We start from the raw sequence: 26,701 nt of genomic DNA on the forward strand, positions 1-26,701 counted from the left end.
TAGTTCCACAAGCTTCAATCCATTAAAATATTCCAAAAGAATTTCCTGTAATATATGTGTTCATATATTCTGTTGCTTTACAATGAAAAAAGGGGAGGATGATGTGAATGGCTCCTCCCACCAGCACTACAATGACAATGCTGCATCTTAACCTACAAAGAATGCTGCCCGCTACTGCATTTTTAAAACAAAAAATACAATAACAAACCACTAAAGGCAGGGTAAAATTCATCCCTGCCCCCCTTGAACACCTCAAGAGATTCTGCACACATCTAAATGGAAAGAATAATTTTACAGCTAAGGGCCTGAATATGCTAGAAAAAGATATGGAGAAAAATGGGGTGGATTTACATGAAAGACAGATTTTTACTGCATTGAGGAAAAAAATATCCAGGTTTTACAGCCTTACTCTTGTAAAAATTGGAAGGCTGCATTCTCAAGAAGCTCCTCTGCAGGTTTGACATCCGTGAAGTCCTTCTCTTGCAGAGAATTAGAAATGTCATCAACTGAGAACGGAATGCTGCATTGGGGTGGCAATTAGATGCATGGAGTTCAGACTTCAGATAATGTGTTTTATATGTTATATTTATCAACTATAGTACAAGGAACAATTTTCTCACCTGGAGTTGTCGTCCAGTAAAAAGGCGTTGCTAACGGCATTGTTCGAAGCCTCTGTCATTAGTACCCTCATGCTGGAAAGCACCTGTAGAAATATAATATGGGAGTAATTTACAAAGGATTACTACAAAAGGGGTTTTTGAATCAAGAAACTTATGGGAATTGTTTGTGCATGTGACCATAGTTACCAGGGTGGTAAATAAATCCGGGAAGCAAAACGTGAAACAGAAACGGGAAATGCATAGAAAAAACAGAGGGGAAACGAGAAACGAGGAATGCATAGAAAAAACAGAGGGGAAACGAGAAACTGGAAATGCATAGAAAAAACATAGGGGAAACAAGAAATGGGAGAATGATAGAAAATCACATGAGAAACACAATGAGAAACATCTTAGGAAACACATTATAAACATTTCAGAAAAGATACAGAAACACAAAAGAAAACACATGAAATACAAGGAAAACACAAAATATATGGTTTTTTTAATTTGTTAATTTAAAATTTCTATTTGAATATTTCTTATTTTTATTTTTTATTACAATATATGCTGTTATCCTTTTTAATATCTATTCCATAATTTTTTGGTTTGTTTTTTACAAAACGATTTTCATAAGTTTCACACATGTTTTTTGATCTGCTTGCACCAATCCTTGAAACCTCAACCTTTGAGGTTTAAGAAACATTACAAACCATCGCGGCAAAGGAGAGAATTGGTGTAGGGTTAATGCCTTATGCCGGTTGGTTCCATTATCACAAAGTTGCTCCAAAATTGGCTTGGCTCCAAGATATAGAAGCTATTTTAAATTACCATAAGTTTCACACATGTTTCACATACGTTTTCTGCAAGTTTTCCACACGTTTCTCAAGATTTCACACATGTTTCACATAAGTTTCTCATATGTCTCCCATGTGTTTTCCATGTGTTTTGGTCCGAAACGGGTTTAAGGGAAACAAGTTTTCCACCAGCCCAAGAAGTTTCCTGCTACTAATGTGACCATGCATCCCGTGCTCCATGTTACAGATACAGCCGATCCAGCTGAAGAAAATTTGGAAGTGCGTACCCGGTCGACCGACCTTGTCCGGTCGATCAGGTACCTACATTAATACACCTCCCAGAAGATTTGTGGTCGACCACTCACATAACACAAATGCACTCATTAAGGGAACCCATTTTCCCTAGACAAAAAATAATTAACCTTCCATATCTTTTTCTACAAAAGAAAATGGATTTATACAAATATAAACACATGCAGAAATACATGTGTGTATCTCCACATCAAGTAAGGATAGAAATGCCATATGTAAATAAGTTACTAGAAATATGCACATGGGTATGTGTTTCTCAAATGGTATCCCAATAAATGCATCAGCGTCCAAATACTTGAAGGTTTTCTGCTGTCAGTGTAAATCCATGCATGTAACATGCAAAAATGAGAAGGCTGTGAAACTGATACTTATCTAATATGCATATAACGTGTGTGTGTGTGTGTGTGTGTGTGTGTGTGTGAGAGAGAGAGAGAGAGAGAGAGAGAGAGAGACTTCAGCGATTAGGACATACACTTGGAGATACAGTTTGGGTGCCGTAATTGTCGTCCCAGTACATTGTACATATTCTATAAAGCTGCTGGACACTCAGAATCTGCAGACAAGAAAGAGTGAGTGTGTGTGTGTGAGAGAGAGACAGAGAGAGAGAGAGAGAAGGGGGACTTACAGGGCAAAGGTCACCGGTGATTTCATCGAAGGAAATTTTTGATTTCTGAAATATAACCTGTAGATTAAAAACAAGGGCACAACGAGCATCAAATAAACAGAATAACTCCATGGATGGTTGCCGTTTCAGATGCCATCAATTTTTAATCAATGCTCAACCATACTTAATTTTGACTGAAAGAAATTCTTAAATTTATTATGCAAGTTACACAAGGACTTACTGGAATTTGTTTCAAAGAATATTGAAAGAAAATTGAATATATAATATCTCTTCAATCGATCACCATTAAAGTCCAAGATTTCAAAAGGAAGACTCTCATATAATACAAACAGACTGAATGTCTGTGGTGCAGGAACTTTGAGCTCATGCTTGGGTCTCTATAACTAGTAGATAAAAAGTGTGTATAAGAAGCATTAAACAATAGAAAACCATTAAGGATTACTGATGTTTTCAGATGCCAATACCAACAGTTTGGGTGATGCAAACTATTCATTTGATAGGTCTTACATAGATAGGGTGTACCCAAAAAATCAGCTCCATAGGATCATCCTAACCTTGGAACTGTAGAGGCAAAAAATGGACAGATTTGGGAAGGTATATACCTGTCCATTTTTACCTCCACAAATCGAAGGGTTGGGATGATCATATGGAGTTGATTTTTTGGGCACACCCTATCTATGTGAGGGCTCATCAAATGGATAGTTTGCATCACCCAAACAATGTGGCCCCTACTGTATTTTAAGCCTAGGCAGTAGATAAGTTATCTACGCTAGGGAGTAGGAAGTTCTCTCTCTCTCTCTCTCTCTCTCTCTCTCTCTCTCTCTCTCTCTCTCTCTCTATATATATATATATATATATATATATATATATATATATAGAGAGAGAGAGAGAGAGAGAGAGAGAGGAAAAGGAGTGTGCGGTCGCGGTCGAGGGCCCAAACACATGGGTCCCACATTTTTTGTGCTGATCAAAACCATTCATCTGCAAGACCCCATCATAGATAGGTTGTGTACAAAAAATCAGGTCCATTGGATCATCCTAACCCCTCCAAAAGTGGAGGGCAAAAATGGACAGATTTGTGGCAAACGGTATCTGTCCATTTTGACCTCCACAAATGGATGGGTTAGGATGATCCTATGGAGTTGTTTTTTTGTACATACCCCATCTATGTAAGGGCCTTTCAAATGAATGATTTGGATCATCCTAACAAAGTGGGCCCACATGAGTTTGGGACCCTCGACCGCACCTAAGCTTGGTGCGATCGACCGCACAAATATATATATATATATATATATATATATATATATATATATATATATATATATAGAGAGAGAGAGAGAGAGAGAGAGAGCAATGAGAGAGAAAGAGAGAACTTCCTACTCCCTAGCTATATATATATATATATATATATATATATATATATATATATATATAGAGAGAGAGAGAGAGAGAGAGAGAGAGAGAGCAATGATTAACATATTTTGCTTCTCTGCACGTGATGCTCTGACATTCTCGCTGTTCTCTATAAACCAATTGGGGGAGTTTTGTTTGACCGGTTGACAGCTTTGAGCTCTGACATGGGACTCTTACAAGTAGAATAGTGTAGGGTGGCGCAAGTAGCATCCCAAAACAAGCCAAAGTTTAATATTTAAACACACTTATGATAACTCAGTAAACATGTCCAGTGGATCACAACTGGTTAAAGATTTCCTGCTAAGCATGCTTGTAGGATATGAGAGGAGAAAAAACAATATTTCTATTATCCCATTCAGTTTATCATACATATATGTGGAGAAATTGTTTGCCGATTTTGCTCATCTGTTCTTTGGCTCAATGAACGGACCACTGACAGAAATGGTGGGGGTGTCAAATCACATCAGGCAGGATCCAAGGGCTGGACCAATTGGAAGGGGGGATAAGCCAAATCATGGATCACCAATCCTTTTCTTAAACCTATAATTGTTTTAATATGGTTAATTATAAACAACAATATGAATGCAAAACATTCCATATTTTTTTGAATGGTAAATGCAAAACATTCCATTTTATCATGGAAAAACTGTTCTTTGTAACTGGTTTGTCTTCTCTAACATATTAAGACTGAACAACAAAGACATCAAACTCCTGGTCTCTCCATTGTTGGATAAGAGGAGTCTTCCGTGGTCTTCACAACCAAAGACAACTTGTTTGGTTGTGCTGGTTGTGCCCACATGTGCCTCCACAGATTGGTTTCCAACAATAGCAGAAGTGAAGATTCATCGACGAAAACATCCCTTCCAATCACTAGAACTTTCCTCCAGACAAATTACTGATAGATGAAGCCCATACTAACTGTATTAATTCTAGTTCTATGAGTATGATTCCTGGTTACAATGCATTGAATCAAAAGTGAACTGTTCATATTTTATCAGACATCAGGAAGTCCAAAATTAAACTACACTAAGCATATCCAACTTATTCGTAAAAGACGCTTCAAAAAACAACAAATTTTACATACCAAGAATCCCACAGCTTGCCTTATGTGCTTAAGTTCATCCCAAGACGAGCCTGCATACTGCAAGGTGAGAAATTTTCAGGAATACAGACTGAGAAAATTTTACCAGTGTAACAATAGAGTAACAAAATAATAGAAAGCTTTCATAAAGAAGGTCGAAAAGATTCACATGCAAGAAATGTACCTCTTCTTTTGCTTGGCAACACCATAACTCTAAATCAGCTAATCCAGCTTTAACAAATTCACCGTTGCTGAAAGTACAACACTCACGGCGTAGAAGAAGACTGCAATAGGATTAAACAGGCTTCCAATATCAGCAGTTACCATTTAAATAGAGATTGCAAACAGAACTTCCAGTGAGATATTTGATTACCTGTTGAAGAGTTGTACATTGATATATGAGAAAATCTGGGTAAAGATCTTCCGAACAAGAATAGGAGGAACCTGAAACAAGGACAACTGTAAGCCTTTCTGCACATAATTGAATTAATTCATTCAATGTTTAACCAGATAAAAAGACCAGTCCATACAAAGTTTTCCTGCAATATTTTGAGAAGAGTGTTGAGGCTCTCAATAATGCTCTGCCAGTGACTACTTGGTGTGTGATGCCCAAAGGACCGTCCAGATGATCTAAACATACTTGACTTTGATGTTCTTGGTGCCTGAAATTTCACACACAAAACTAGCCACTTTAAAATCTCAAGTCAATAAATATAAAATAGCATTCAAAATATGTTTTGACAGAAATCTTTATTTTCATTATACTTTCCTACAGCCCCCATTCTTATGTATGGCACATTTGGAACATAAATGCATCTCCACACAAAGAACAGTACCAGCTAATCTTGGGTGGTGCAAAGGACCAAAGTTCAAACAGTACCAGCTAAAATGCCAAACTATAATCAAACTTTCAAGGTTCCATTCAAAATAAATAAATAAATAAAATCATTCAAGGTTCTTGTAATGAAAAACCATACAAAATTGAACCTATAATAAGTTCTAAGTCAATAAACTACGAGGACAGCCAAAACAGCATCCTTGTACAAGGAACCCACGTTAAAGAGAGATGAGAATGCAAAAGATGTAACAATGGTAAAGTAACATTCAGAGTACCTGGATACAGTGATTGAGCAATGGAAGCAAGTCTTTCTTCAAGTTGTCACGAACCATTCCATATATCTTCTCCACGAATGCTGTGAGCTGCTGCTTGAAAAGCAAGGCAGGGTACTTCGCCTCAACTTGGCGCACAACATCCAGTGCACCTACTGCAAGGTTCGCAGAGGAAGGAGAAGAGCGGAACCCCTGAGAAAAGGATCATATAACATAATGAAAATGATAAATTATGCTGCTCAACGTTCAGGTATTTTCCGCCCATGAAGAAAGCCCAAAAGCAATCAAACCCCAAGAGAAGGAAAACAAGAAAGAAAAAAAAGCACTTGAGTCATCCGCCCAAATAATGTTGTCGCAGGGGGAGGCTTCTTGAGTGGACTCGTTCCAGCTGGACTAGATGCTTTTAAACTTCGTTGTAACAAGAACAACAAACTAGATGTATTTGCTAGCCAGTAAGCCAGATGTTCGTTGTTCTCCTGATTCTGTAGAACAGGAATGTAGCTTTGGTTAAAAAGACAGGAACATGCTGTAAATTCCAGTGCAGGTCAAAGATAAAAAATAGCCTGTAGTCATAATCATAATCCAAGATTTGGAGGCAGATAAGGAAAGTTAAATGCAAAGAGGCGCTCTAGCTAGAAGATATTAAGTTAAAAATAACCACTAGAATTAAGTTTATCTAACATAAGGACATTAATAACATCCAACAGCTATTGAATGAGTTGGAGGTAGAACTAAAGAAAAAGTTTCAAGACAATAGTCAGGATGCAAACATCATTCAGTCAGAACCATAGGAAGGTTGATTAGGAAAAAAAGGCAATCACGATGGAGTGGCAGGGGGGGGGTATACAAAGCTCCTCCATGCAGATAAGTAGGAGCACAAAACAATTACAGTTAGGGTTCCCTGTATGCCAAGGAGCTCTCATATCACAATGCAATAAGAAATTCCACTTTTTTAGCAAAATAATAATAATAATCAGTAACATCGAATATGCACATCGCACAATAAAATTGAGCAACATACAACTGCCTACACCGTAACTAAAAGAATAATAAAAGATACCGAAAGACCAAGGGCCCTTTGGACAACCCTAGAAATCATTTTCATATAAGCTTATATGCAACTAATGGATATAGTAGTTTTACATCTAAGTTTATGGCTCACATAGTGGCCGTAATGTCTCATTAGCAAATAAGATTAACAAAATATCATCATTTTTACAAAAAAGAAAAACCAGTTATGGTGGTATCCAAAGAGGCCTAAAAACTATGTAAGAAATTAAGAAATGAAGTAGATAGATGTGAGTCAAAATCGTTTGTTGTGTTCATCACTATTGTGTGCAATGAGAGAGAGAGAGAGAGAGAGTAAATCCCCCACGTTTTCCCAAGAGATGTAAATTAAAAGCAAGAAGAATACCAAAAGAAGGTGATGCATCTGAACGGCATTTATTTGTGGATATATGTTGAAAAGATATATTTTAACTGTTTGGATGATCTCCGACATACACAGGATAACTAATAGTTTAAATGGAGTTGCTCGACTTTTCCTAAAAATGAATGCATTTCCACCCCTTTTGTTTCACTTTTCAAACAAATGGGGTGGAAGTGGTGTGATGCTACAGTCCCTATGAAGTTATTCTCTTTTCTTTTTTTTGAATGATCCCTATGAAATGATTCTACAAGGCTAAAATGCTGTCATGCTTTTCTTTCTCTCTTTCTAGTAAGCAGTCATGATTGTTATATCTATTCCTTCAACTTTGATTTTTTATTCCTTATTTTCGTTGGCAATTGCTGGAATTTTGCAGTGACCTTTTGGGGTCAAGAAAGAGCGAAGGCAATAGAGGTTCATGAGAAACGTACGGTTTAAGTGAAAAACTTAGAATTTGTGGATGACAAGATGTTTACAAGCCATGCACTGCAGCTAGAAGGATATTCACAACAAGATATGGCAAAACCATGAGAAGTATTTGTTAAACTGTAGATGCAAATGAAGGAAATAAACCATGAAAAGATTAGGAAAATGTGAACTGAGATGCATTTTAGCAACTCAGAAGCCTGAGTTGATGACTGTATTGTATCAGGCTCTTATATTATAGCAATACAGTTTCCAAGTATCCACGCAATCAAATAAAATTAATGAATAGTATGAGGAAATTCACATGGTCACAATTGTTCGTTAATCTGCTTCTGCATAATGAGCATTTACTTCCAAGCACTCATCCTTTCACTAGTGAGAGAACTTTATGAGATATTCTTTACCAATGACAATGCTACAAATAGTGAACTGAAATCATGATGACTATTAATGATGGACAACAAAATACCTCAATTGCAGAACCGATCATCTGAATAAGACGGTCAAAAACGCTAGTCCTTTCTGCTTCGAATGATTTCCAATGCAGAAGACATTTGAATATGGTAAATGCTGCAACTGGCTTCCCTTGACTGAACCCAATATTTTGCACCACACATTTAATAAGAGCATCAACACTCTCCTGTGCCAAAAGATCTCCATGTTAGATGGATCAATTTTAGACTCGACTTGGAAGAAAAATCATGACTGCCAACAATAATTGAGACTCTTATGTCAATGACTGATTATAGTCATTTAATAGGGAGTGGTTGTAGCCATTTAGACCAGAAAATCTGGAGTGGGCCATTCGGTTTATAACTCCATTATTTGTGTACTTCTTCCCTCCTCGTGATATCTTTCCTACTAGAGGGGAAGATGATCCGAATGATGGGGCGTTTCTTTGGTCCATTAGTGGTATGGTTCAGGGCCTAAATTCTCCTTACTACATGCATTCTGATACTAGTAAGCACATACATGCTGTCTCTCAATGTGGAATCTCCTCAACTTGTTGTCAGATTCTGCATCATCCTTGTTAGCAGATGGTAAATTTTGTGGTTCCTGCAGAAACAGCTCTTTCTTAAGGTACGACATAACAAAGTACACAGCACACCACAATACAAACTAGATAATAAGCAAAAGTAAACATTATACTTAAACCTACACTTTTGGGTTTAAGCTCTTCACTCTTATAGTGACCATTCTCCAAATTCTGCAAATAACGAAAAACTGTAAGATACAGAAACATCCTGAAAAGGAACCCATAAAATAAATATTTTAATTTTCCCATAAAGCATGATTACCTTGCTTTTCGGGATCGATAAATGCTCTGACATGCGTTTTACGGGTGAATTTAACAAGATTTGCTGCCGGAGAATTTGATCTTCCGATTCCATGGTAGAGAGCTTTTCTTCGAGCCTGGTGAAAGACAAGTAACTTCCAATGTGTGAGAGAGAGACTATAAAAGGAATATGTGTGGTTTACCACAGCTTAACGACATAACCAAGCCAACAAGAGGCATTCATTTCCTTGTCATGCTTAAAATAGTAGAATGCATCAATCATGAAATTTGGTTTTAACAAAAATAGTCCCTAATAGTAGTCAAGAAACTACAAGAACCTCTGCATTGCACTTTTCAACTGGATTATCTTTGACTCGGCCTCCACCGCCTTCTTCAGCCTTTCTTCACTAATTTTGTTTGTTTCTTCGAATTTCCTTTCAGTTTCATCAATCTTCATTTCCAGTGAACTCACCATCACCTGTGATAAGTTGAAGGTGAACAAATGAGAAAAACATCACAATCAGAAATGCAGAATATGTTCCCCAGTGGAATTCAGTCAAACAACATAGAACTGTTGTGGAATTCACCTTGAGCTTTTCATTTTCAGTAGTAAGTTTGTCCAACATTGTACTATCGATAACTGGGACCTGTATGACAGGAACTTGCTCTGCAGACAGTTTTGCAGTCTCTCGCTCCTTCATCAACAACGTTTTAGTTTCTTTAAATTGAAGTTGCATGTCATGTAAAGCGGATTGCAATTTTGAATTTTCTTGTGTTTTGGCTTCCTCCATATCCGCCTATAAGGAAAATGTGTTGCATCAGTTAGTACAATAAGATTATACCCGAAATGTGACAAGTTATTGGGAGAAATCGCACTTTGTCCAACCCAGCCAGGCTCTCCAAGCCACTCATGAGCATGGTTTGAAATTTCAGCTGAAATACCAAAATTTCAGATTTCGGCGGGACAAAAATTTAAAATTTCGGCCCAAAATACAACATTTTTACCGAAATTTAAACTGAAACTGAAATTTCCACCAAAATTTTGTTTTCGGCTGAGGCCAAAACCGAAACTGAAATTTCAATCCTTGCTCATGAGTCCCGAAACCATCCCATCAGCTGATACAATGTGGACGGCGCCAACCCTCAGCTGACCCCTTTCAAACCAGGAATATGATTGCATTTCAGTTTTCATGGATGATGTGGCCAAATTCTTGCAAAGCATTTCCGGATACTAAGAAAATCGATAGGCAAAAAGCTCTTTCGGATCAATTGAAGCTAACAACTGAAGTATAAACTAAACAACAGAAAATGTTCTAGACAGCATAAAATTAGAAGAGGTGAAAGTAGGACAAAGTGCCCAACTAAGCCATTTTATGCATTTGGAAACCAAACTGAAAGCTACTATTCATCGACTATTTATAACTAAAATGGAACTTTTCCAGTCTCCCGCCCAATCCAACTCATTCAAGGTTGAGACCAAGATAGATTGAAGCTGATCAAGTATTCTAGAAGCCAAGGACAAACTATAGGCAATACATCTGGGCTTGTTGTTTAACCTCTAGTTTCACAAAAAAAGAAAAGAACTAATACCGTAGAACTTCAATCCAACTCAATGCAAGCTAACTTGTGTTCGAAGTTCAAACCAAGCATCACCCAGATAGTGGAAAAGTAGAGATTTTGTTGCTGTGTTGGTAAAGAACAATAGTGGAATACTAATGGCTCCATCATATGCCACTTCACGAATATAAAGAAAATGTGGAGCATTAGAAAGAAATCACTAAAATATTTACCCTCATGCGTTTCTCCAGTTGTAGTCGCCAGGTAAGTTCTTCAACTTGTTTTTCCAACTTATTTTTGGCAGCTTGGAGAGCACCAGTTTCCTTTGCCGCCTACAAAGATAGACAGACACATAAGCAACCCTTGAATTTTATCTTAGGGTCAAGACAAATGACTGGGACAATATTAATGCTGTTTAGATTATAGAACTGAATTGTTGAAATAGAGTGAGAACTAACAAAGCTGGCAGTCAGCATTTTCAACATAAAAGGGTTATCGTTTTGAGGATAAGTTGATGCAACAACTTTTTTTTTTTTTTTTTGAAATTACAGTCTAGCTAAAAACCATGTACTAGCATGCCATTTTCCAAGGAACTTCCACATTGAGGATCATATAAAAAGTAATCAAGTCATGTCAAAGCCCAAACTGAAAACAAGGAGTACAGATTCTACATAATTTGCTTAAGTTTTAATTTAAGCAGAAGCTAACTATCATATATTATTTAAAAAACCATCACAAAATCCAAATAAATTATGAGGTAAAATAGAACCATAATCTGCAACATCTACCTACATGATTGTAAAATTAAAATTGAATGGCTCACCATCTTAAGTTTCCGTAGCTCTCTTCTAGCAACTTTTCCTCTCCAGGCACATTGACTAGTAATTGCCGCCTTCTTTATCCTCAAATAATGTAAGCGAGCCAAGTATTGACGGCATTGACTCTGGATTAAGGAAATGAAAACATCAGAACCCAGGATGAAAATCAAATATCATAACAAAACACACTAAAAAACTCCAGCAACACATGAATTAGAAAAAAAAAATCGGTAACTCTGCCACCAACTACGAATTTACAAAATTGCAAGCAAAATACTGGAACAGTGTCTTCTCTAACATATGTGCTAGAAGCGTCATAAAATTTTGATAGATGGTAGACCGATCATAGAGACACATCTCATAAATTAGCAAATGTCTTCTCTAACAGATGTGCTAGAAGCTTCATAAAATTATGATAGATGGTAGACCGATCATAGATCCACATCTCATAAATTAACAAACAAACCCGTTTTACCAGAATAACAATTGCATCTTTTGTTTTCTCATTTTTACCTGAATAACAATTGCAGCTTTTCTATGCCGCCTGAAGTTAAGCTCATTACGGGCAGCCATCCCACGCAAGCCAGATTGAATCTTAACAGCCGAAGAAAATAAGTTATTGTAAGCTTTCTTTGCAAGATGCATCCGCAAATCTTTCTGTATCCGCAGACAGGCTGCTTCTCTTCGCATGGTGTCATAAAGCTCTCGTGCACGTTCCCCTAAAATGAGCATAAAGTAGAATTACATACAGCTCAAAGCTAGCATCCACCATCCTCTATCCACAGCATCAGAGGACAAGATTGCCCATCTTATCTTACACAAACTGTATATATATATATACACACACACACACACACACTAGTAAAAAACCGCGTGCGTTGCACGGGCCGACAAAGAACTGTACGGACCACATCATCTGTAGATCCAAACCGTCCATGTGATGGAACACAACAGAAATAGGGCCCGTAAAATCATTTCCATAGGCTGATCCTAGCCCTCCAATCTATAGAGGTTTCCATCATATGTTGTTCCACTTAAGGAGGCTCGGAATTCGTCAATATTTTGAAACGCATCCGAATCCATAGTATTATGTAATATGTTCACAAAAATCCGTAGTATTATGTAACATATGTACCCAATCCGTAATTTTGCAATGTTGACTTTGTCCACTTTTTTTATTAACAAAGCATAAAGGAGGGGGGTAGGATTGAAATTATGTGGCTTTAATGGGTGCCTTTGTTAAAAAGCATAACAGAGGGGGTAGGATTGAAAATGTGGGTTGAATGGGTGCCTCTGTTAAAAAAAGTCAAAAAAGTGATATGTAATTCTCATAGAATTTTGGGAGAAATTCAAATAATTCTCTCCTTTTCTCTTATGCTATATATATATACTAGTAAAAAATCCCGTGCGATGCACGGGTCGACAAAGAACTGTACGGACCACATCACGGGTTGATCCAAACCGTCCATGTGATGGAACACAACATAAATAGGTTGTGCCCCAAAAATCATTTCCATAGGCTGATCCTAGCCCTCCAATCTATAGAGGTTTCCATAATATGTTGTTCCTCTTAAATCGGATGGTTAAGATCACCCTATAGATTTTTTATTAAAAAAGCATAAAGGAAGGGGGTAGGATTGAAATTATTTGGCTTTAATGGGTGCCTTTGTTAAAAAGCATAAAGAAGGGGGTAGGATTTGAATAGGTGCCTTTGTTAAAAAAAGTCAAAAAGAGTGATGTGTAATTCTACAAAAAATTCTCTTATTTTCTCTTCTACTATATAGATATAGATATATAATATATATATATATATATATATATATATATATATATATATATATATATATATGGGATTTGCTAGGGACCATCACAGAAGGCATTTCACGGAAGGGCTGTTGCATGTGAGAGCAGCCACACAGGCTCAAATTTTGTCTTATTCATTTAATTCATCGGAGGTGGCAGCTCTCACATGCAACAGCCCATCCGCGAAATGCCTTCTGAGATGGTCCCTAGAAAACCCCTATATATATATATATATATAGACACACACACACACACACAATAAACAGTTCCTGAGGTGGCGCTAGCGCTACCTTATATGAGGTGGCACTCACAAAACATAGGGCGCCCACTTTGTTTGGATGATCCAAAGCATTCATTTGATAGGCCCTCACATAGATAGGGTGCCCACAAAAAATCAGGTCGATAGGATCATCCTAACCCTTCCATTTGTGGAGGTTTAGATTTATGGAGCTTTATACCCATCCATTTTAACCTCCACAAATGGAAGGGTTAGGATGATCCTATCGACCTGATTTTTGTGGGCACCCTATCTATGTGAGGTCCTATCAAATGAATGCTTTGGAACATCCAAACAAAGTGGCCCCCCTATGTTTTGTGAGCGTCACCTCATATAAGGTAGCGCTAGCGCCACCTCAGGAACCCTTTTCTCATATATATATATATATATATATATATATATATATATATATGTGTGTGTGTGTGTGTGTGTGTGTGTGTGTGTGTGTGTGTGTGTGTGTCGGTGAGAGAGAGAGAGAGAGAATCTCATCTTTCATAAATTAAGGAACAAAATCCAAATGGAAAATGTATCTAGTATAATAAAACTATATCCAATTGGCTATCATTTAAAAAAAGGGAAGTGATATATCCGCCCCTTTTGATTACTTGGGACAGGCATGGCCAGTGTACGTGACAATGAGCCCCATTGAATCCTTCTGACATGAAGTACATCAGCCCCTTTGCAGTCATTGATACACTGCTGCTGGGTGTCCCATGTTATCAAAAGGGCGGATATATCACTTCCCTAAAAAAACTATATCCTAATTCAATACCTCTGCATACTGCTTGTATCAGTACTGCAGACCGCCGCAATGAGATAAATGTTCTGCGAGCCAAAAATGAACGAACTTTTCTTTGGATAATGGAAGCAGATCTTCCTAAAACTTCACTCCTGCGAGCATCTAGTTCTGCCATCTGACCAGCCCTAAGAAACACCTTTGTTTTACCAATCTGTGAGTTTAAAATGAAATAGTTAGATTGTTCGACAAGAGTTTATATTGTAAATGCACGTATGAATCATCTGAAGAATCCCCACTTCCTGAAAAAGTTTGATAAACATTTCGCAATACCATGTGCACTTCAACACTAGCTAAGAAGGATGCAAGAAACACTACAAATCACCATTGAGTAAGTGCTTTAAACTAATAAGTCAAGTCACACAATCCAAATGCCCTTAAGCATTGCCAACAGCAATTCATATCATAAAATATAAGGCTTGCTGATCAAAGAAAAACTAAAAAGATAGAAATAATAGTTTTATTAAGGAATGAAGATTTTGCAAAGCCAGTTTGCAGGCCCTTTGTTTAAGGTGAGTCACAGAACGTGATTAAATGGGTTAGAAGACATGGTATCCTTGGAGGAAATCCTGGACATTTGCACCAGTGGAGGCTGCATTTCAGCCTGCTATCAGGGAGGCTAGATCGGAGACTTATTCTTTGGCAATAGCAGTGGGGCAAGAAAATCTAGTCATTGGGGATTAATTCTAATTTTGGTGGGATTTATTTTTAGATGTCACTGTGTGTTACACTATTCCTATGACCAGCTCAGTCATTGTCCATGGACTTCAGCTATGTTTCTTTTGTTTTGTTTTCTTTTAACAGGTTTTTATGTGGTAAGCATGGATTAAAAAAAACTACTTGGTTTTCAATTTTAAAATATATTTTGGTTTTGATAGCATGGTTCTCGTTTATTTTTTGTATTTTCGTTTATTTGACCGTTTTTTATGTCGGTTTTTTGAACCAATACTGTATTATACCCTAATTTTTCCCATTTCACGTTTTGCTAACTATGACTTGGGTACAAAGAATATACTCATCCCAACTTAAGGAGTGTCAGTAATATGGTGAGTTTCTCTTTTCTTTACTTTTTGTCCTCCACAGAATTAAAAGGAAAACCATAAGTTACTAAAAATTAGCTAGTTACATAGTTGTCATCCTTGATTCTATAACAGATAAAGGGCAATAGTATACACATTAGCAGCATAATGATAATGCAATTGCACTCTTTTTACTGGTGGGGATCCCTTGATATGCATAACTTCTTTTAAATTCGAGAAGGGAGAAGTTATGTGAGATAGTGGTTACTTGGAAGATTGTTGGATTATTTAGCATGCCAGAAAAGAAAATCACTGACAATCCTAAAAGAGTTGATGAAGTGAACATCTCAAAATGAATTAGATCAACATGTCTGCAACATCTGGAGCTTGCAAAAGAAAATAAGAAGAATGTGTCGTACAAACAGGATGCTTAAGGAAATGAATTGTGAATAGAGTTCATTTATCTCAAAATGAACTAAATCAACATGTCTGCAACATCTGGAGCTTGCAAAAGAAAATGAGAAGAATGTGTTTGCAAACAGGATGCTTATGGAAATGAATTGTCAATAGAGTTCATTTCAAGAGAATCAATCATATCTACCTGATACCCTTTAAGATTCACCTTCTCTAGCAACCTCTTGCAAGCAGTGACCTCATCATAGCTACCATTAAAATTTAGTAAATAATGTGTCAATAAGTTCAAATCATAGATACAAAGTAGACAACAAATAGCTATCTTAATATTGAAAACTATTGAATCTACCTCCCATCCAAAACATCAGGAGCAAGGATTCCAAAGCGGTCTATGAATTCACAGAATGCTCGTCTTGTGGGATATCCAGCACAGCTTATCCTAATTGCTTCCATGACCCCCTATATTAAGCAAACAATCAATCTCAACAGCAACTAAATGCAGCTAACAAATTTAGTAAGACTAACGAACACAGAAGCAATAAGGAATAAGTAAGAACCTTCTTACCCCACACCGGAGCTGCTGTAGAACATTAGTATTCTCAAAAATCGCTGGCTTAAGAAGATTATTGGGTTTTACACAGCGAATATAGTGTGGCTCAGTGGCACTGAGAGTTTCTAGCAATGCTTGTAGTTGTTGCTGCGTAAATATAAGACATGATTTCATAACTCAAGGGACACTGTCACAATGGAATAGGGCATAATGCGTTTTAACTATACAATAGAAGAAACATACCTTAAACCGTGAGCCTATTGATGAAAACTTTGACGATTTTGATGATTCCTCGGATAAGGGAGGAAATAAATCCGAAACAAAGGGGCAGCTTGAAGCACTCAAAAGCGCTTGATGCTCAGCAACAACATAATCTTTGTTCTTGTCTAGAAACAACTCTGTTTGATAAGTGACCTGCAAGATGAATGGGGCTTTCTTTGTTAGTCTGTATTCTACAATTTTGATGTACAGGTCAAAAGAAAGGGCAGCTCTGACTGGAGTACATACATCCCCAGCATAGTGACAGATTGTGAAGTCAGTGGGTGACAATTTCGGCTTGCTGAAGCGTTTGTGATTTCTAAATGTCTGGTACAGCTTTTGAGCAAATGTTTCATGTGTCGACCTTGGAAACATACTACAAAACAAAAGCCTCGATTATCTCACCATCACCTCAATCTAACTTCATAATAATAATTCAATAATTGATTCTGCATTTGTTGAGTTTTTATTGAAACAGAAAACACAAGATAATGATTCATAATCCTATACGTACCAAGCCTCGTCAAGAAGAGCAACAATCCCACCAGGTTTCTGAAATTCATGATAGATTTTGTTAAAAATAGAAATCCTCAATTTATCTGGAATCAAATCAAACATTTGGAAACATCTATGGCCACTGATATTCCCAGGAAATTCATGAGAAAAAACACTGGATGATAGAAAGGAATAGATATTCATTGCTTACTGTCAGAAAATGAAATAAAATAAATCGAAGCATACTTTTCTGACCTAAGCTGAAAAGCCATCCAATGTTAATTTATTCCCAGCATCTCTTGACAATTATTTATGGCACAAAAATCATATTTACAAATTGAAAATTTCACAGTCCATTCTTTTATTTTGGTAGTGTTACATGACAAGAGTTAGCCTGCTCCTATGATGCAACTCAAAGTACAAGTTAGTTACAACCGGTGGCAAGAAGCAGGGGTGGGGCAGGAGCAATGAAGAACAGTAGAACATAAGCAATTTTAAGACCCAAAATACCTGGGCATCATAAGATCACCCTGCAAAGTACATGGTGTCTCTACAGGAGCAAACAACGCAAGTCAACGTCAAGCTTGTGAAAAAAAGGATGGAAAAATAATTTATGCAAGACAACTCAACTCAACTCAACTAAGCCTTTGTCCCAAACTAGTTTGGGTCAGCTAATGAATCCTTTAGAAAATTTACATGAAGAAGGTAAAAATAATTTATGCACAACAAAAGTGAGAACTGGGGATCTAAAAGGAAGCGAGAGGCTAAACACAAAAAGAACTGGCAAACACTCAGAAAACAATGAATCGAATCAATTGAGCAAGGCAGGTTTAATGTTTCACTATGGCATAATTTGTTAATGCACTCTCCACTGATTTTCAGGTTGGTTCTTGGAGTATGTGGGGTTGACTGATGGGGAATAATAACACAGCAGAATGTTTATGACACTGGCAAGAACACGCAAGAATTTATTCACAGATTTGCATGACAAAGTTATCTTCCAGTCATACTTTGACTGTGAGACAATGCCCCCAACTCTCATTGAACTGTAAGGATGGGGACCTATGGGATGTGGGATCAATCTCAGCGACCTATCAGGGAGGGAAAAGGACATTGTACTATAACCTTGGAGTTGGCAAAAGCAAGAAACTACAAAAGACCACTCTTTGGATCATTTTGACAATACCGTAATCCCTCATTCACAGTCATAGTAGGGAGCCATCAATTACAAGTTTGATGCAAGCAAGCAGACATGACCAGTTAGGGCATGATGAGCAGCATGCCCCAGACTAGACCTCTAATTGAGATTGCAATGTTTGTCCTCATTGAAATCCTCATTCATAGTCATAGTAGGGAGCCATCAAGTACAAGTTTGATTCAAGCAAGCAGACATGACTAGTTAGGGCATGATGAGCAGCATGCCCCAGACTAGACCTCTAATTGAGATTGCAATGTTTGTCCTCATTGAAAGTTTGATAGAGACTTATCCATTGAAGAGATGCTCTTGCTGAGATAAGGCAGCAGTAACAAGGTATACTCCAGAGTGCAAGGGAGTTGAAATTTTCCCTCTTTCATGGGCAGCTTTCATAGCCATAGGGAAACAAACTCAGTTGCAGAAAGTCCAGCCATTAGGAAATATGACAGAGTACAGGAAGCCTTTAGCTTTTGCAATGTCTCATAGTCAGCTGCTATCACAGACAGGGATGCTATTGAATTTCTTCCTCCCATTATTGATTTTTTCTTCTTTTGAATGGTAAAAATCAAAATCTAATTCATTATTGAATTCATTTTTAACCGGTCAAAATAATAAAGGTGACGCTTTTTGTATCAAGAATTTCACATGATTGCTTTCTTGAATCAAAAACTTTTACCATTAAATCAAGAAGCTACAATGATAGAGTGTGCACCAAGATGGAGGTTCAAAATGCAAAAGAAGTTAGAGAAAAGTCTTAACTGTTGTTCATATAGTTGCATCAACCATTCACTTGATTCAAGATTTTGATGAAGAAAAACATAATTGATAAACCAGCTAGCATTAAATATAAACTGTAAAGAAAAAAAAAATTAGCAAAGAGTTGGACAACAGTAACCTTTTCAATCAGGTCTAGAACATCTTGGTTGTCAATGAATTCAATGTAACTCCAATCAATCTCTTCTTTTGTATACTCTTCTTGTTCCATTTTAAAAACATGCTGTAAAAACACAAAATAATGTATCAGATTTCTGATTAGAGAGGTAGATGTCCGATCAAGAATTAAGCTATGCAAGTCAACGATGAACTTGAAAAGGGGCTCCTAAACAAACCTGATTGAAATGTTGCTGAAGTTTCTCATTTGTCAAATTGATGCAAAATTGCTCAAAGCTGCACAGAACCCACCAATTTATTAGAATAAAAAATGAGCACAACTAACATCGAACAATAAAATCCAACAAACAAATAACAACTATTTCATCGATGTCAGGGTAAACAAACACTACGGAGATTCATAAGAATGTTCTGCATCCAAAAGATTAAGCCTCCTAACAAGGCTCTCCCAGACAATTTGCTATGACACTCGGAATAATGAGTCTTCCCTGTATAATTCAATTACACCAAAAGTGGGCATAGCAAAGATCACGAGTGGAAGAATCTCACCAAATCTACACATACAATTGTAAGCAATGGCAAAGAGTTCTTTGAAATGCAACCGACAAAGTCCCTTCTAAATTCTCAAAATTCATATGTATACGTTAAACCTAGCTAAAAGACTCAAATCCAACATACTGTATATATCTTTCCCAGCTTAATACAAGTCGCTAAAACCAACAAAAAAAAAGTTGCTAAACTACTCTAACATGAATCCAATCTAAAAAAACCAAGGAAGTGTCCCAAGCTTGGAAACTTCAAGACTCTTCCCAAAAGGCAGTAAAAACAATTAGAATTCCCTACAAGAAAAATGGCAAGATCACCAAGAAATGGCTTCAATCAAACTTTGGGTGAACCATCCTCTGTTGCCAGAAAATGCATCATAACTTTCATCACTAAACTTTCCCTTCCTAAAAGTCAATTCAATCATCCATTGGACCACCACTGGTCCAAAATCTAACCACCACCCCATGCCATCCAAATGAACACAAGCAAACATTCAAAGATGCATGCAACTGTGTGCATCAGGGAAAGCAATTTTCCTGATATTTTTGTGTGCTTGTGTGTTTTGCAAATTCTTACTAGATTTCTATTTTCTTCTTACAATTCTTTTCTGCTATGTTGGATGGTTCTTTCTCCAAAATAATGCAATATCCACTGCTTTATATTACAGTAATCATCAACGCCGATACAAAAGCCTTAAGTCCCCTTATAATGGTTCAAGTATTCTTCCATCATGCAAATGCGCAGGGTTCCCACACAGTTTGCGGCAATAACATGGCATGTTCAAATGAACACAAAAAGCATACCAATTAAGCACCTGTTTGTCTTGAAACTCTCGAATCCATAAATATCCAGCACCCCAATTAAGAACTTTGAATCAGGATCCTGACCAATTGAACTATTAATTTTAGTCACAAGCCTGCAGCAAGAAGTAGAGCAATGGATCACAGATTATAAAAAAAAAGCATTGGTCAAAAGTATCACAATACCCTCCAAGAAAAACTCATCAATAAATGGAAGCATAACGTACCAATCAAATAGCCGTGAATACACAATTTTTGCCAATGCATCTCTACTCAGAGTAGCGGATTCAGGATCAAGGCTTTTTGTTATGGTTTCATCACGAGTTACAATCACACGTTTGCACAATGAATCTTCAAGAGCCTTCACATCACACCTGAAAATAATGGCAGATAAAGAATACACATTTATATTTGTAGTAAAGAGTACAGAAATCATGCACAATAATTTAGCAAGAGCAGGGATTGAGAGAGGTGCTCTTTGATTGAAGGTGCACTTCTGATGACTATTGTTGGATTCTTTTTCTTTCTTGTGGTTTTTCTTTTCTTTTCTTTTTTCTTTTTTTTTTGGTGGGGGGGGGAGCATAAGCTCAGCCCCTTTCTTGTTTTTGTATAATTGAATCACCTATTTTCCTAATAATATCAATAATTATTCTTCAAAAAATAAATATAGAACCTGCCATTCACACACTTCAAAATAATAAATATAACAGATTCATAGGAGTAATTTACATGAAAAGCTCAGCTGCAGTTCTTAGATGTAACCAAGAATTTTCATCTTTGGGCTCTGAGGAGTCTACTTCTTTTCCCTTCGAGAATTCAATGTTTCCTAAATGGAGAATAGCAGCCACAACTCGAAAAATTGAATCCTGGAAAAAGAAAAAGAAAAAGAAAAAAAATATGATTCAATAGAGATCTTCATATTCTGGATGGCGGCGTCGTCCTCTGTGGAAAAACTCTCAAAAAACAGTACCTGCTCATTGTGGCTGATTCCAACAACATCCATTGCCTTCCTAGTTGCCAGGTATTCCTTAGAATCATCTACCCCATCCAGCTCATAGCAGTTCGATTGATTTAGATAATGAAATGTTCGTGGGTTTCCCAATTTGAATCTCTCAACATCCTGAGAGCAAACATGAATAAACAATAAGCAATAATTATAAAATTTATGAAGCTTCAAGCTAACCACCAACAACATGGAAATGGCAATTATTATATCATTTTAACTATAGCTGAATTCAGTTTGTGAAACTAATGGACGACAGATGTATGGCATTTTGCAGTTGCGGCACAATGGCCACAACAGAACTAAGACTGGCTAGTAGACCACTGCTTTAGATGGTGTTTGTATTGCTTCTCCTATGCAACCATGCACCAGACTCCAAGTAATTTTTTTTCATTTACATATTTATTCCTCAAACAGTCATAAGCAGTTACAAATTTACAATACAAGAGATGCCATGTCACATAGGTAGATGGTGACGGGCAGACATGTTTTCTAACTTCTTTGAAATAGTTTTTGGATGCCACACAGAATATAGGACAACGTGACAATTGGGTGATGATGAACTCCATGGAAACACTTTTCCAGCTCATGGTATTTCTGGTCCAATGAGATGCTATTGTTTTTTGCACATGCTGTCCCCTCCAATTGTACTGTGTGCATTGAACTTGAGTAACTAAAACAACCAAACGAAACTTTATCTCCCAATAAAAATAAGAATGATGTTTTTTTTTTACTTTTAAAAAAATAAAAATGATGCAAAAGGCCAAAATGCCCTCAATTTTTATCAAAGTGCTGTTTATTATCCCACCAACACCCTCCTCCCCCATTAGTTTCTCCAATCAGAAAAACTTGGTAAACAACAGCTCAGAGCTCTACTGTACCTCCGGTGGTGCAGCACAAAGCATGTAGAAACAGTGGTAATTTCTCTCAGGATCAGATAATTGACAAACACGTGATCTTTCCAACAAGTAAGTTCTGATGGCAGCTCCTGATATCCTCGCCCTTTGGTCGAACTGTATCTCAACAAACTTACCAAAACGGCTGCAAAATGTATAACAATAAATTCAGATGGAATTGAAGCCAAATTAATAGACAATACCATTAAAAACTTGCACAACAGATGCTGGTAAGTTAGTAAATAATAAGCGTCGCAACCTTGAGTTATTGTTTCTAACAGTCTTTGCATTGCCAAATGCTTCTAGGACAGGATTGGACTGCAAAATAGAAGATAAATGTAAAGCTCATAAAACTTAAATAAGATCTTGATTAGTTACATGCAAGCTATACTCACAGAACAACAGAAACTCACACTCTGACATAAGAATGATTGGTTCCCGTATCCTAGACAGACAAAAAAAATGACGCCAGCTCACCTCTAGTACTTGCTGCTCCACGGTCCGCCCCTCGGTTACGACCCTCCCGCCCATGTAAGCAAGATAACGCATCAGCATTTTGGTGCTTTCTGTTTTACCTGCTCCACTTTCACCACTTACTAGAATTGATTGGCTTATTCCCTCATTAATCATAAGTCTGTGTTCACATAAATAAATTTCTTTTCCATGAGATATAAACAGGAAATCCTTCAGGGATTACATTATGCAAATGCAATAACAAAGAGTACCTATATGCAGCATCAGCAACAGCAAAAGGATGAGGGCTTAGCTCACCAAAGGCAGCACCTTTGTATTGTTCCATCATGTGGCTGTCATACAAATGAGGGAGTCTTCTAAATGGGTTGACAGCAATCAATATATTTCCTGTATAAGTCTGGAGGCACCATTAGGTCCATTAGCAAGACTGTTAAAAATGTTTGCAAAGCGAAATGAACAAATAAAGGCATCCAATAAATTATGTAATGTATGCCCACCAAGCACATAATGCATATAATAATACCCAATCAACACTAGTGCATGTCCATACTTGCATGTGCACAAGAGCACCAATTTATGCATGTGCATGGGTGAGCTGACAATTTATCTTAATACCCAATCAACATGTACTACCAAATACCCTTTCAGTCTGGTATAAGAAATAGAGTAAGCATAAATCATAGGACAAAATTAAAAGATCCAACCCAAGTCTATTCTCCAATAAATACTTACATAAATTTCATTCATGTCATATCGGGCTCTTAAGTTCTGCAGAACTCCTGGTTCATGTAAATAAGCTAACTTTGTCATGTCATCCACACCACAAGGTGGTGCTTCAGCATCTTTAGCATAGACATTGGACGTGTTAGCTACGACCTGCAAAGAAGTAAGGACCACAATTTCCATGAATATATAAAGATGTAATAATTCTGGAAGAAAAAGGCAATCGAAGCAAAGGCTCCATGAAAACAAAATCATGAACAGAGAACCGAAAAGGTGTCATTCAAATTCCATAAGTTATGACGCGAGGAATTCAAAGCAATAAACATGAAGCCTGAGAAAAATAGAAAGAATTACGAGCACAAGCTGTACGCATAGCATCTGTACTCTGACAAGAAACAAAAAAGAATTGCGAGCACAAGATGTAAGTCTTAAAGCCATGCAAGAACCTTGACAGAAGTACGCACCGTCTTCCCATCAGTACAGATGATTTTAATTTGTTCGCCATTGAGCTCCAAGACTTCCCCATCCATCCAAGAAACATCGGGATCCTCCACCCAAACAAAAGATCCTACCGCTATATTAACTGAAGCTGCCTGCATGGTCAATAGTGTCAGCAGAGTCAGCAACTTCTACAGAAATCTAGAATAGACTAAACCTTTATTAAAAAGACTGAATTTGTGCTTATCATTCCCTAGGGCCCTGTTCGTTTAAGATTGTGACAACCGATTGTCAGCCCCAAAACGATTATTAGATTCAAAATTAAACATAATTTTGAGTCCAATAATAGGTTTGGGGCTCACAATCGGTTGTCACAATCTTAAAAGAACAGGGCCTAAATCAAATCATGATAATCACCATCACGTGCTGGCGCACATCTTCTATAGTCAGGATACACTACTGGCATCAAAAACAGGATTGCATCGGCCAATTAAAATGAAGTCACAATGTAGGTTCATTATAATTGATAGCAGTGTTTCAACTAGTGGCATAACTTTCTTGAGCAAATTTCACTAGTTAATGAAGCATTTACTGTCGTAATCAGGAAAATAGGAAAAAAAATAAGACTTCAAGTTATGATTTGAGCAGCTTAAGGTCCATAATGGAGTCAAGTAGACCATACCACAGAACAAAAGATAGAAAAAGTTACTCTGGACTTGAAAATAATACCGTTAACCGGATTGAATTTATCAAAGCCTTCAGGTAGAAAAAAAAAATGATGGAAATGATCTTACTTATTTGAAGCCTAGGGAGATCATTCTAGTAAATGACAGAAAGCATATTTTGTTGATTTATAAGAAAATGCACTAGCTCATTTATACTGCACTTGCTAGTTGTTACATAGCTCAGAACGTCTATTACCAAACTGATTAACAGTTACACCCTAATGTCAAAATGTGATGACTCTGGATCCTTAACAACTCCACCGGAAAGCATTATAATCAACAAAGCGCTAATAGCTCGTGTTAATAATACCGTACAGTAAGGAATTCAAGAAATATGATTAAGTGGACGCCATAGTAGGATCACAATGGAAGACAAAAGAATAACTAATAACCAAGACTGCCTAGTTATTTTACCATATCTTGCTACCGACTTAAACTAGTCGTAATACATCATTATTACAAGACTACTTTCATCTGAATTCAAGTACCACAAGAAGCAAAATAAATAAATAAAAGACAAATGTAGACAGTCAGAATAAAAAATCAGCTCAAATTAAAGAAAAATATGGCTTCTCCAAGGTAAAAGATACAAAAGAGAAGTAATGAATCAGTCTAAAGGAACAAGTTCTCAGCAGTAATTCTGTGAACACCAACTGAAATTAAACAAACACATTCAAGAGACAAATGTAAAAGGAAGCATTTTCTCAATATTCCAAAAGAGTTCAGCTCAAATTTCAATGAAACCAAGGAGATCGCTAAAAGGCATTCACATTTTAACCTAAAAAAAAGAAATCAAAAGAACAGAACACAATAAAAAAATCAAACAAAATTAGGTTTCAATTAGACCGATCAAAGCGACAAAACCACAAAAAAACCACAGAATTATCCCAAAAAAAGAAAAAAAAAAAAACACCGAAAATGAATCAAAATCCAACCGTCCGATCAAGAAAAAGAAGATGGAAAATGAAAATCCATACCATTTCGGAGCTCGATCGGATGATAACCTCAGAAGCTTCACAATCTAACCTCAATAGACCACGAAAATCGCAGCAGCATCTAATAACCCCAAAAAATCAAAAAATGTAAAATGCGCTACTTAAAAAATAAAAAAGATGGGATATTTTGCCCTAGATTCCAGTTTCTTGCCCTAGAAAAAGAAAAAGGAGAAGAAATGAGGAGAGAAATGAACAAATGCTCTTCTAAATCCTTCTCTTTTAGGGCAGAGCTAGGGCTCCTTATCTCTCTTTGTAATATTGTTATTATTTTTCGCTTCAAGGTTTCCTTTTTGGAATTTAAAGAGTGTTCTTCCTTCACCGATAGCCGAATATCGGCGCCTCTGTGTGAAGAAAAAAACCCCTGCAATCTTCTTTCCAAACTCCACCCTTTTGCTTCTCCATATAACCCGTACGCGTAAGAAATTTTAATTAGTACGTTTACGCAAATGCCCTTACAACTTCTCTGGAATTACTAAAATGCTCTTCTATAATTCTATTGATGGGGTCCAGAAAATCAGCACTTTCTCGTGAAACTGTACTGTCGTTATTAATCAATTTTAAATACACTTTCTTGAGTAATGTGTGGAGAGTTATGTAGGAGTCCCACGTGTTTTTTTTATATTTACACCCCAATTTTTTTTATTATTACACTAACTCGTCTTCTATCTTATTATTAAAACAGCTGTCAAAGGTTATTACAACAATTCCCAAAAATCTCTGGTTGGCCGATTAAAATAGAAAAGACAAGCTGAGTTTGTGCAATTATTAAAACATGGCACAGTGTCAATATCAGAGTCTTTCTTTATTTTTAACTTTATTAACTAGCTGTTGACAGAGAGACAGCTTGTTGGGATTTCTGAATTTAAAATAATGTGAGGCGACACTATGCATAGGGGTGGCAAAATTGGCCAAACTGAACCTGAACCGAGCCGAAACCAAACCGAAAATTCGGTTTCGGTTTGGTGG

General features: G+C 36.9%; 1 protein-coding gene across 2 annotated transcripts; it reads right to left on the bottom strand.

Moving 5' to 3' along the window:
• On the bottom strand, window positions 1–25,998 carry LOC143860660 (myosin-6-like). 2 transcript variants are annotated; one of them, XM_077371428.1, is made up of 39 exons: window positions 25,718–25,998; window positions 24,042–24,170; window positions 23,587–23,730; window positions 23,106–23,251; window positions 22,858–23,014; window positions 22,640–22,698; window positions 22,366–22,525; window positions 21,452–21,601; window positions 21,211–21,347; window positions 20,709–20,855; window positions 20,496–20,597; window positions 19,354–19,411; window positions 19,140–19,241; window positions 17,069–17,106; window positions 16,804–16,930; window positions 16,540–16,710; window positions 16,312–16,443; window positions 16,096–16,205; window positions 15,934–15,994; window positions 14,290–14,467; window positions 11,951–12,156; window positions 11,443–11,562; window positions 10,853–10,951; window positions 9,650–9,859; window positions 9,401–9,540; window positions 9,085–9,199; window positions 8,946–8,993; window positions 8,759–8,842; window positions 8,256–8,426; window positions 6,261–6,416; window positions 5,938–6,126; window positions 5,355–5,486; window positions 5,198–5,268; window positions 5,009–5,108; window positions 4,828–4,884; window positions 2,331–2,387; window positions 2,178–2,258; window positions 621–703; window positions 1–520 (listed from the first exon to the last, which is right to left on the bottom strand). In XM_077371428.1, the coding sequence occupies exons 1-39, from the start codon at window positions 25,718–25,720 to the stop codon at window positions 406–408; spliced, it is 4,545 nt and encodes a 1,514-aa protein (XP_077227543.1). In that variant the 5' UTR covers window positions 25,721–25,998; the 3' UTR covers window positions 1–405. The 2 variants fall into 2 exon arrangements, with proteins under 2 accessions (XP_077227543.1, XP_077227542.1); XM_077371427.1 differs by lacking the exon at window positions 25,718–25,998 and having other exon boundaries at window positions 24,042–24,176.
• Window positions 25,999–26,701: the final 703 nt, after the last annotated feature.

The sequence above is a fragment of the Tasmannia lanceolata genome, unplaced genomic scaffold (genome assembly GCF_043159265.1).
Source record: "Tasmannia lanceolata isolate RefF3 unplaced genomic scaffold, GAP_Taslan_0.1 ptg000037l, whole genome shotgun sequence".
Classification (NCBI taxonomy): domain Eukaryota; kingdom Viridiplantae; phylum Streptophyta; class Magnoliopsida; order Canellales; family Winteraceae; genus Tasmannia; species Tasmannia lanceolata.

What these genes read in the sequence shown, in the direction of transcription:
- LOC143860660 (XM_077371427.1), bottom strand. Translation starts at nt 24,176, where the DNA reads ATGCAGGCAGCTTCAGTTAATATAGCGGTAGGATCTTTTGTTTGGGTG. An exon ending in GATACAAGCAGTATGCAGAG is followed by an intron (nt 12,157 to 14,289) that starts GTATTGAATTAG and finishes TGCTCATTTTAG; the next exon opens with GGGAACGTGCACGAGAGCTT. An exon ending in AATGTACAACTCTTCAACAG is followed by an intron (nt 5,109 to 5,197) that starts GTAATCAAATAT and finishes ATCCTATTGCAG; the next exon opens with TCTTCTTCTACGCCGTGAGT.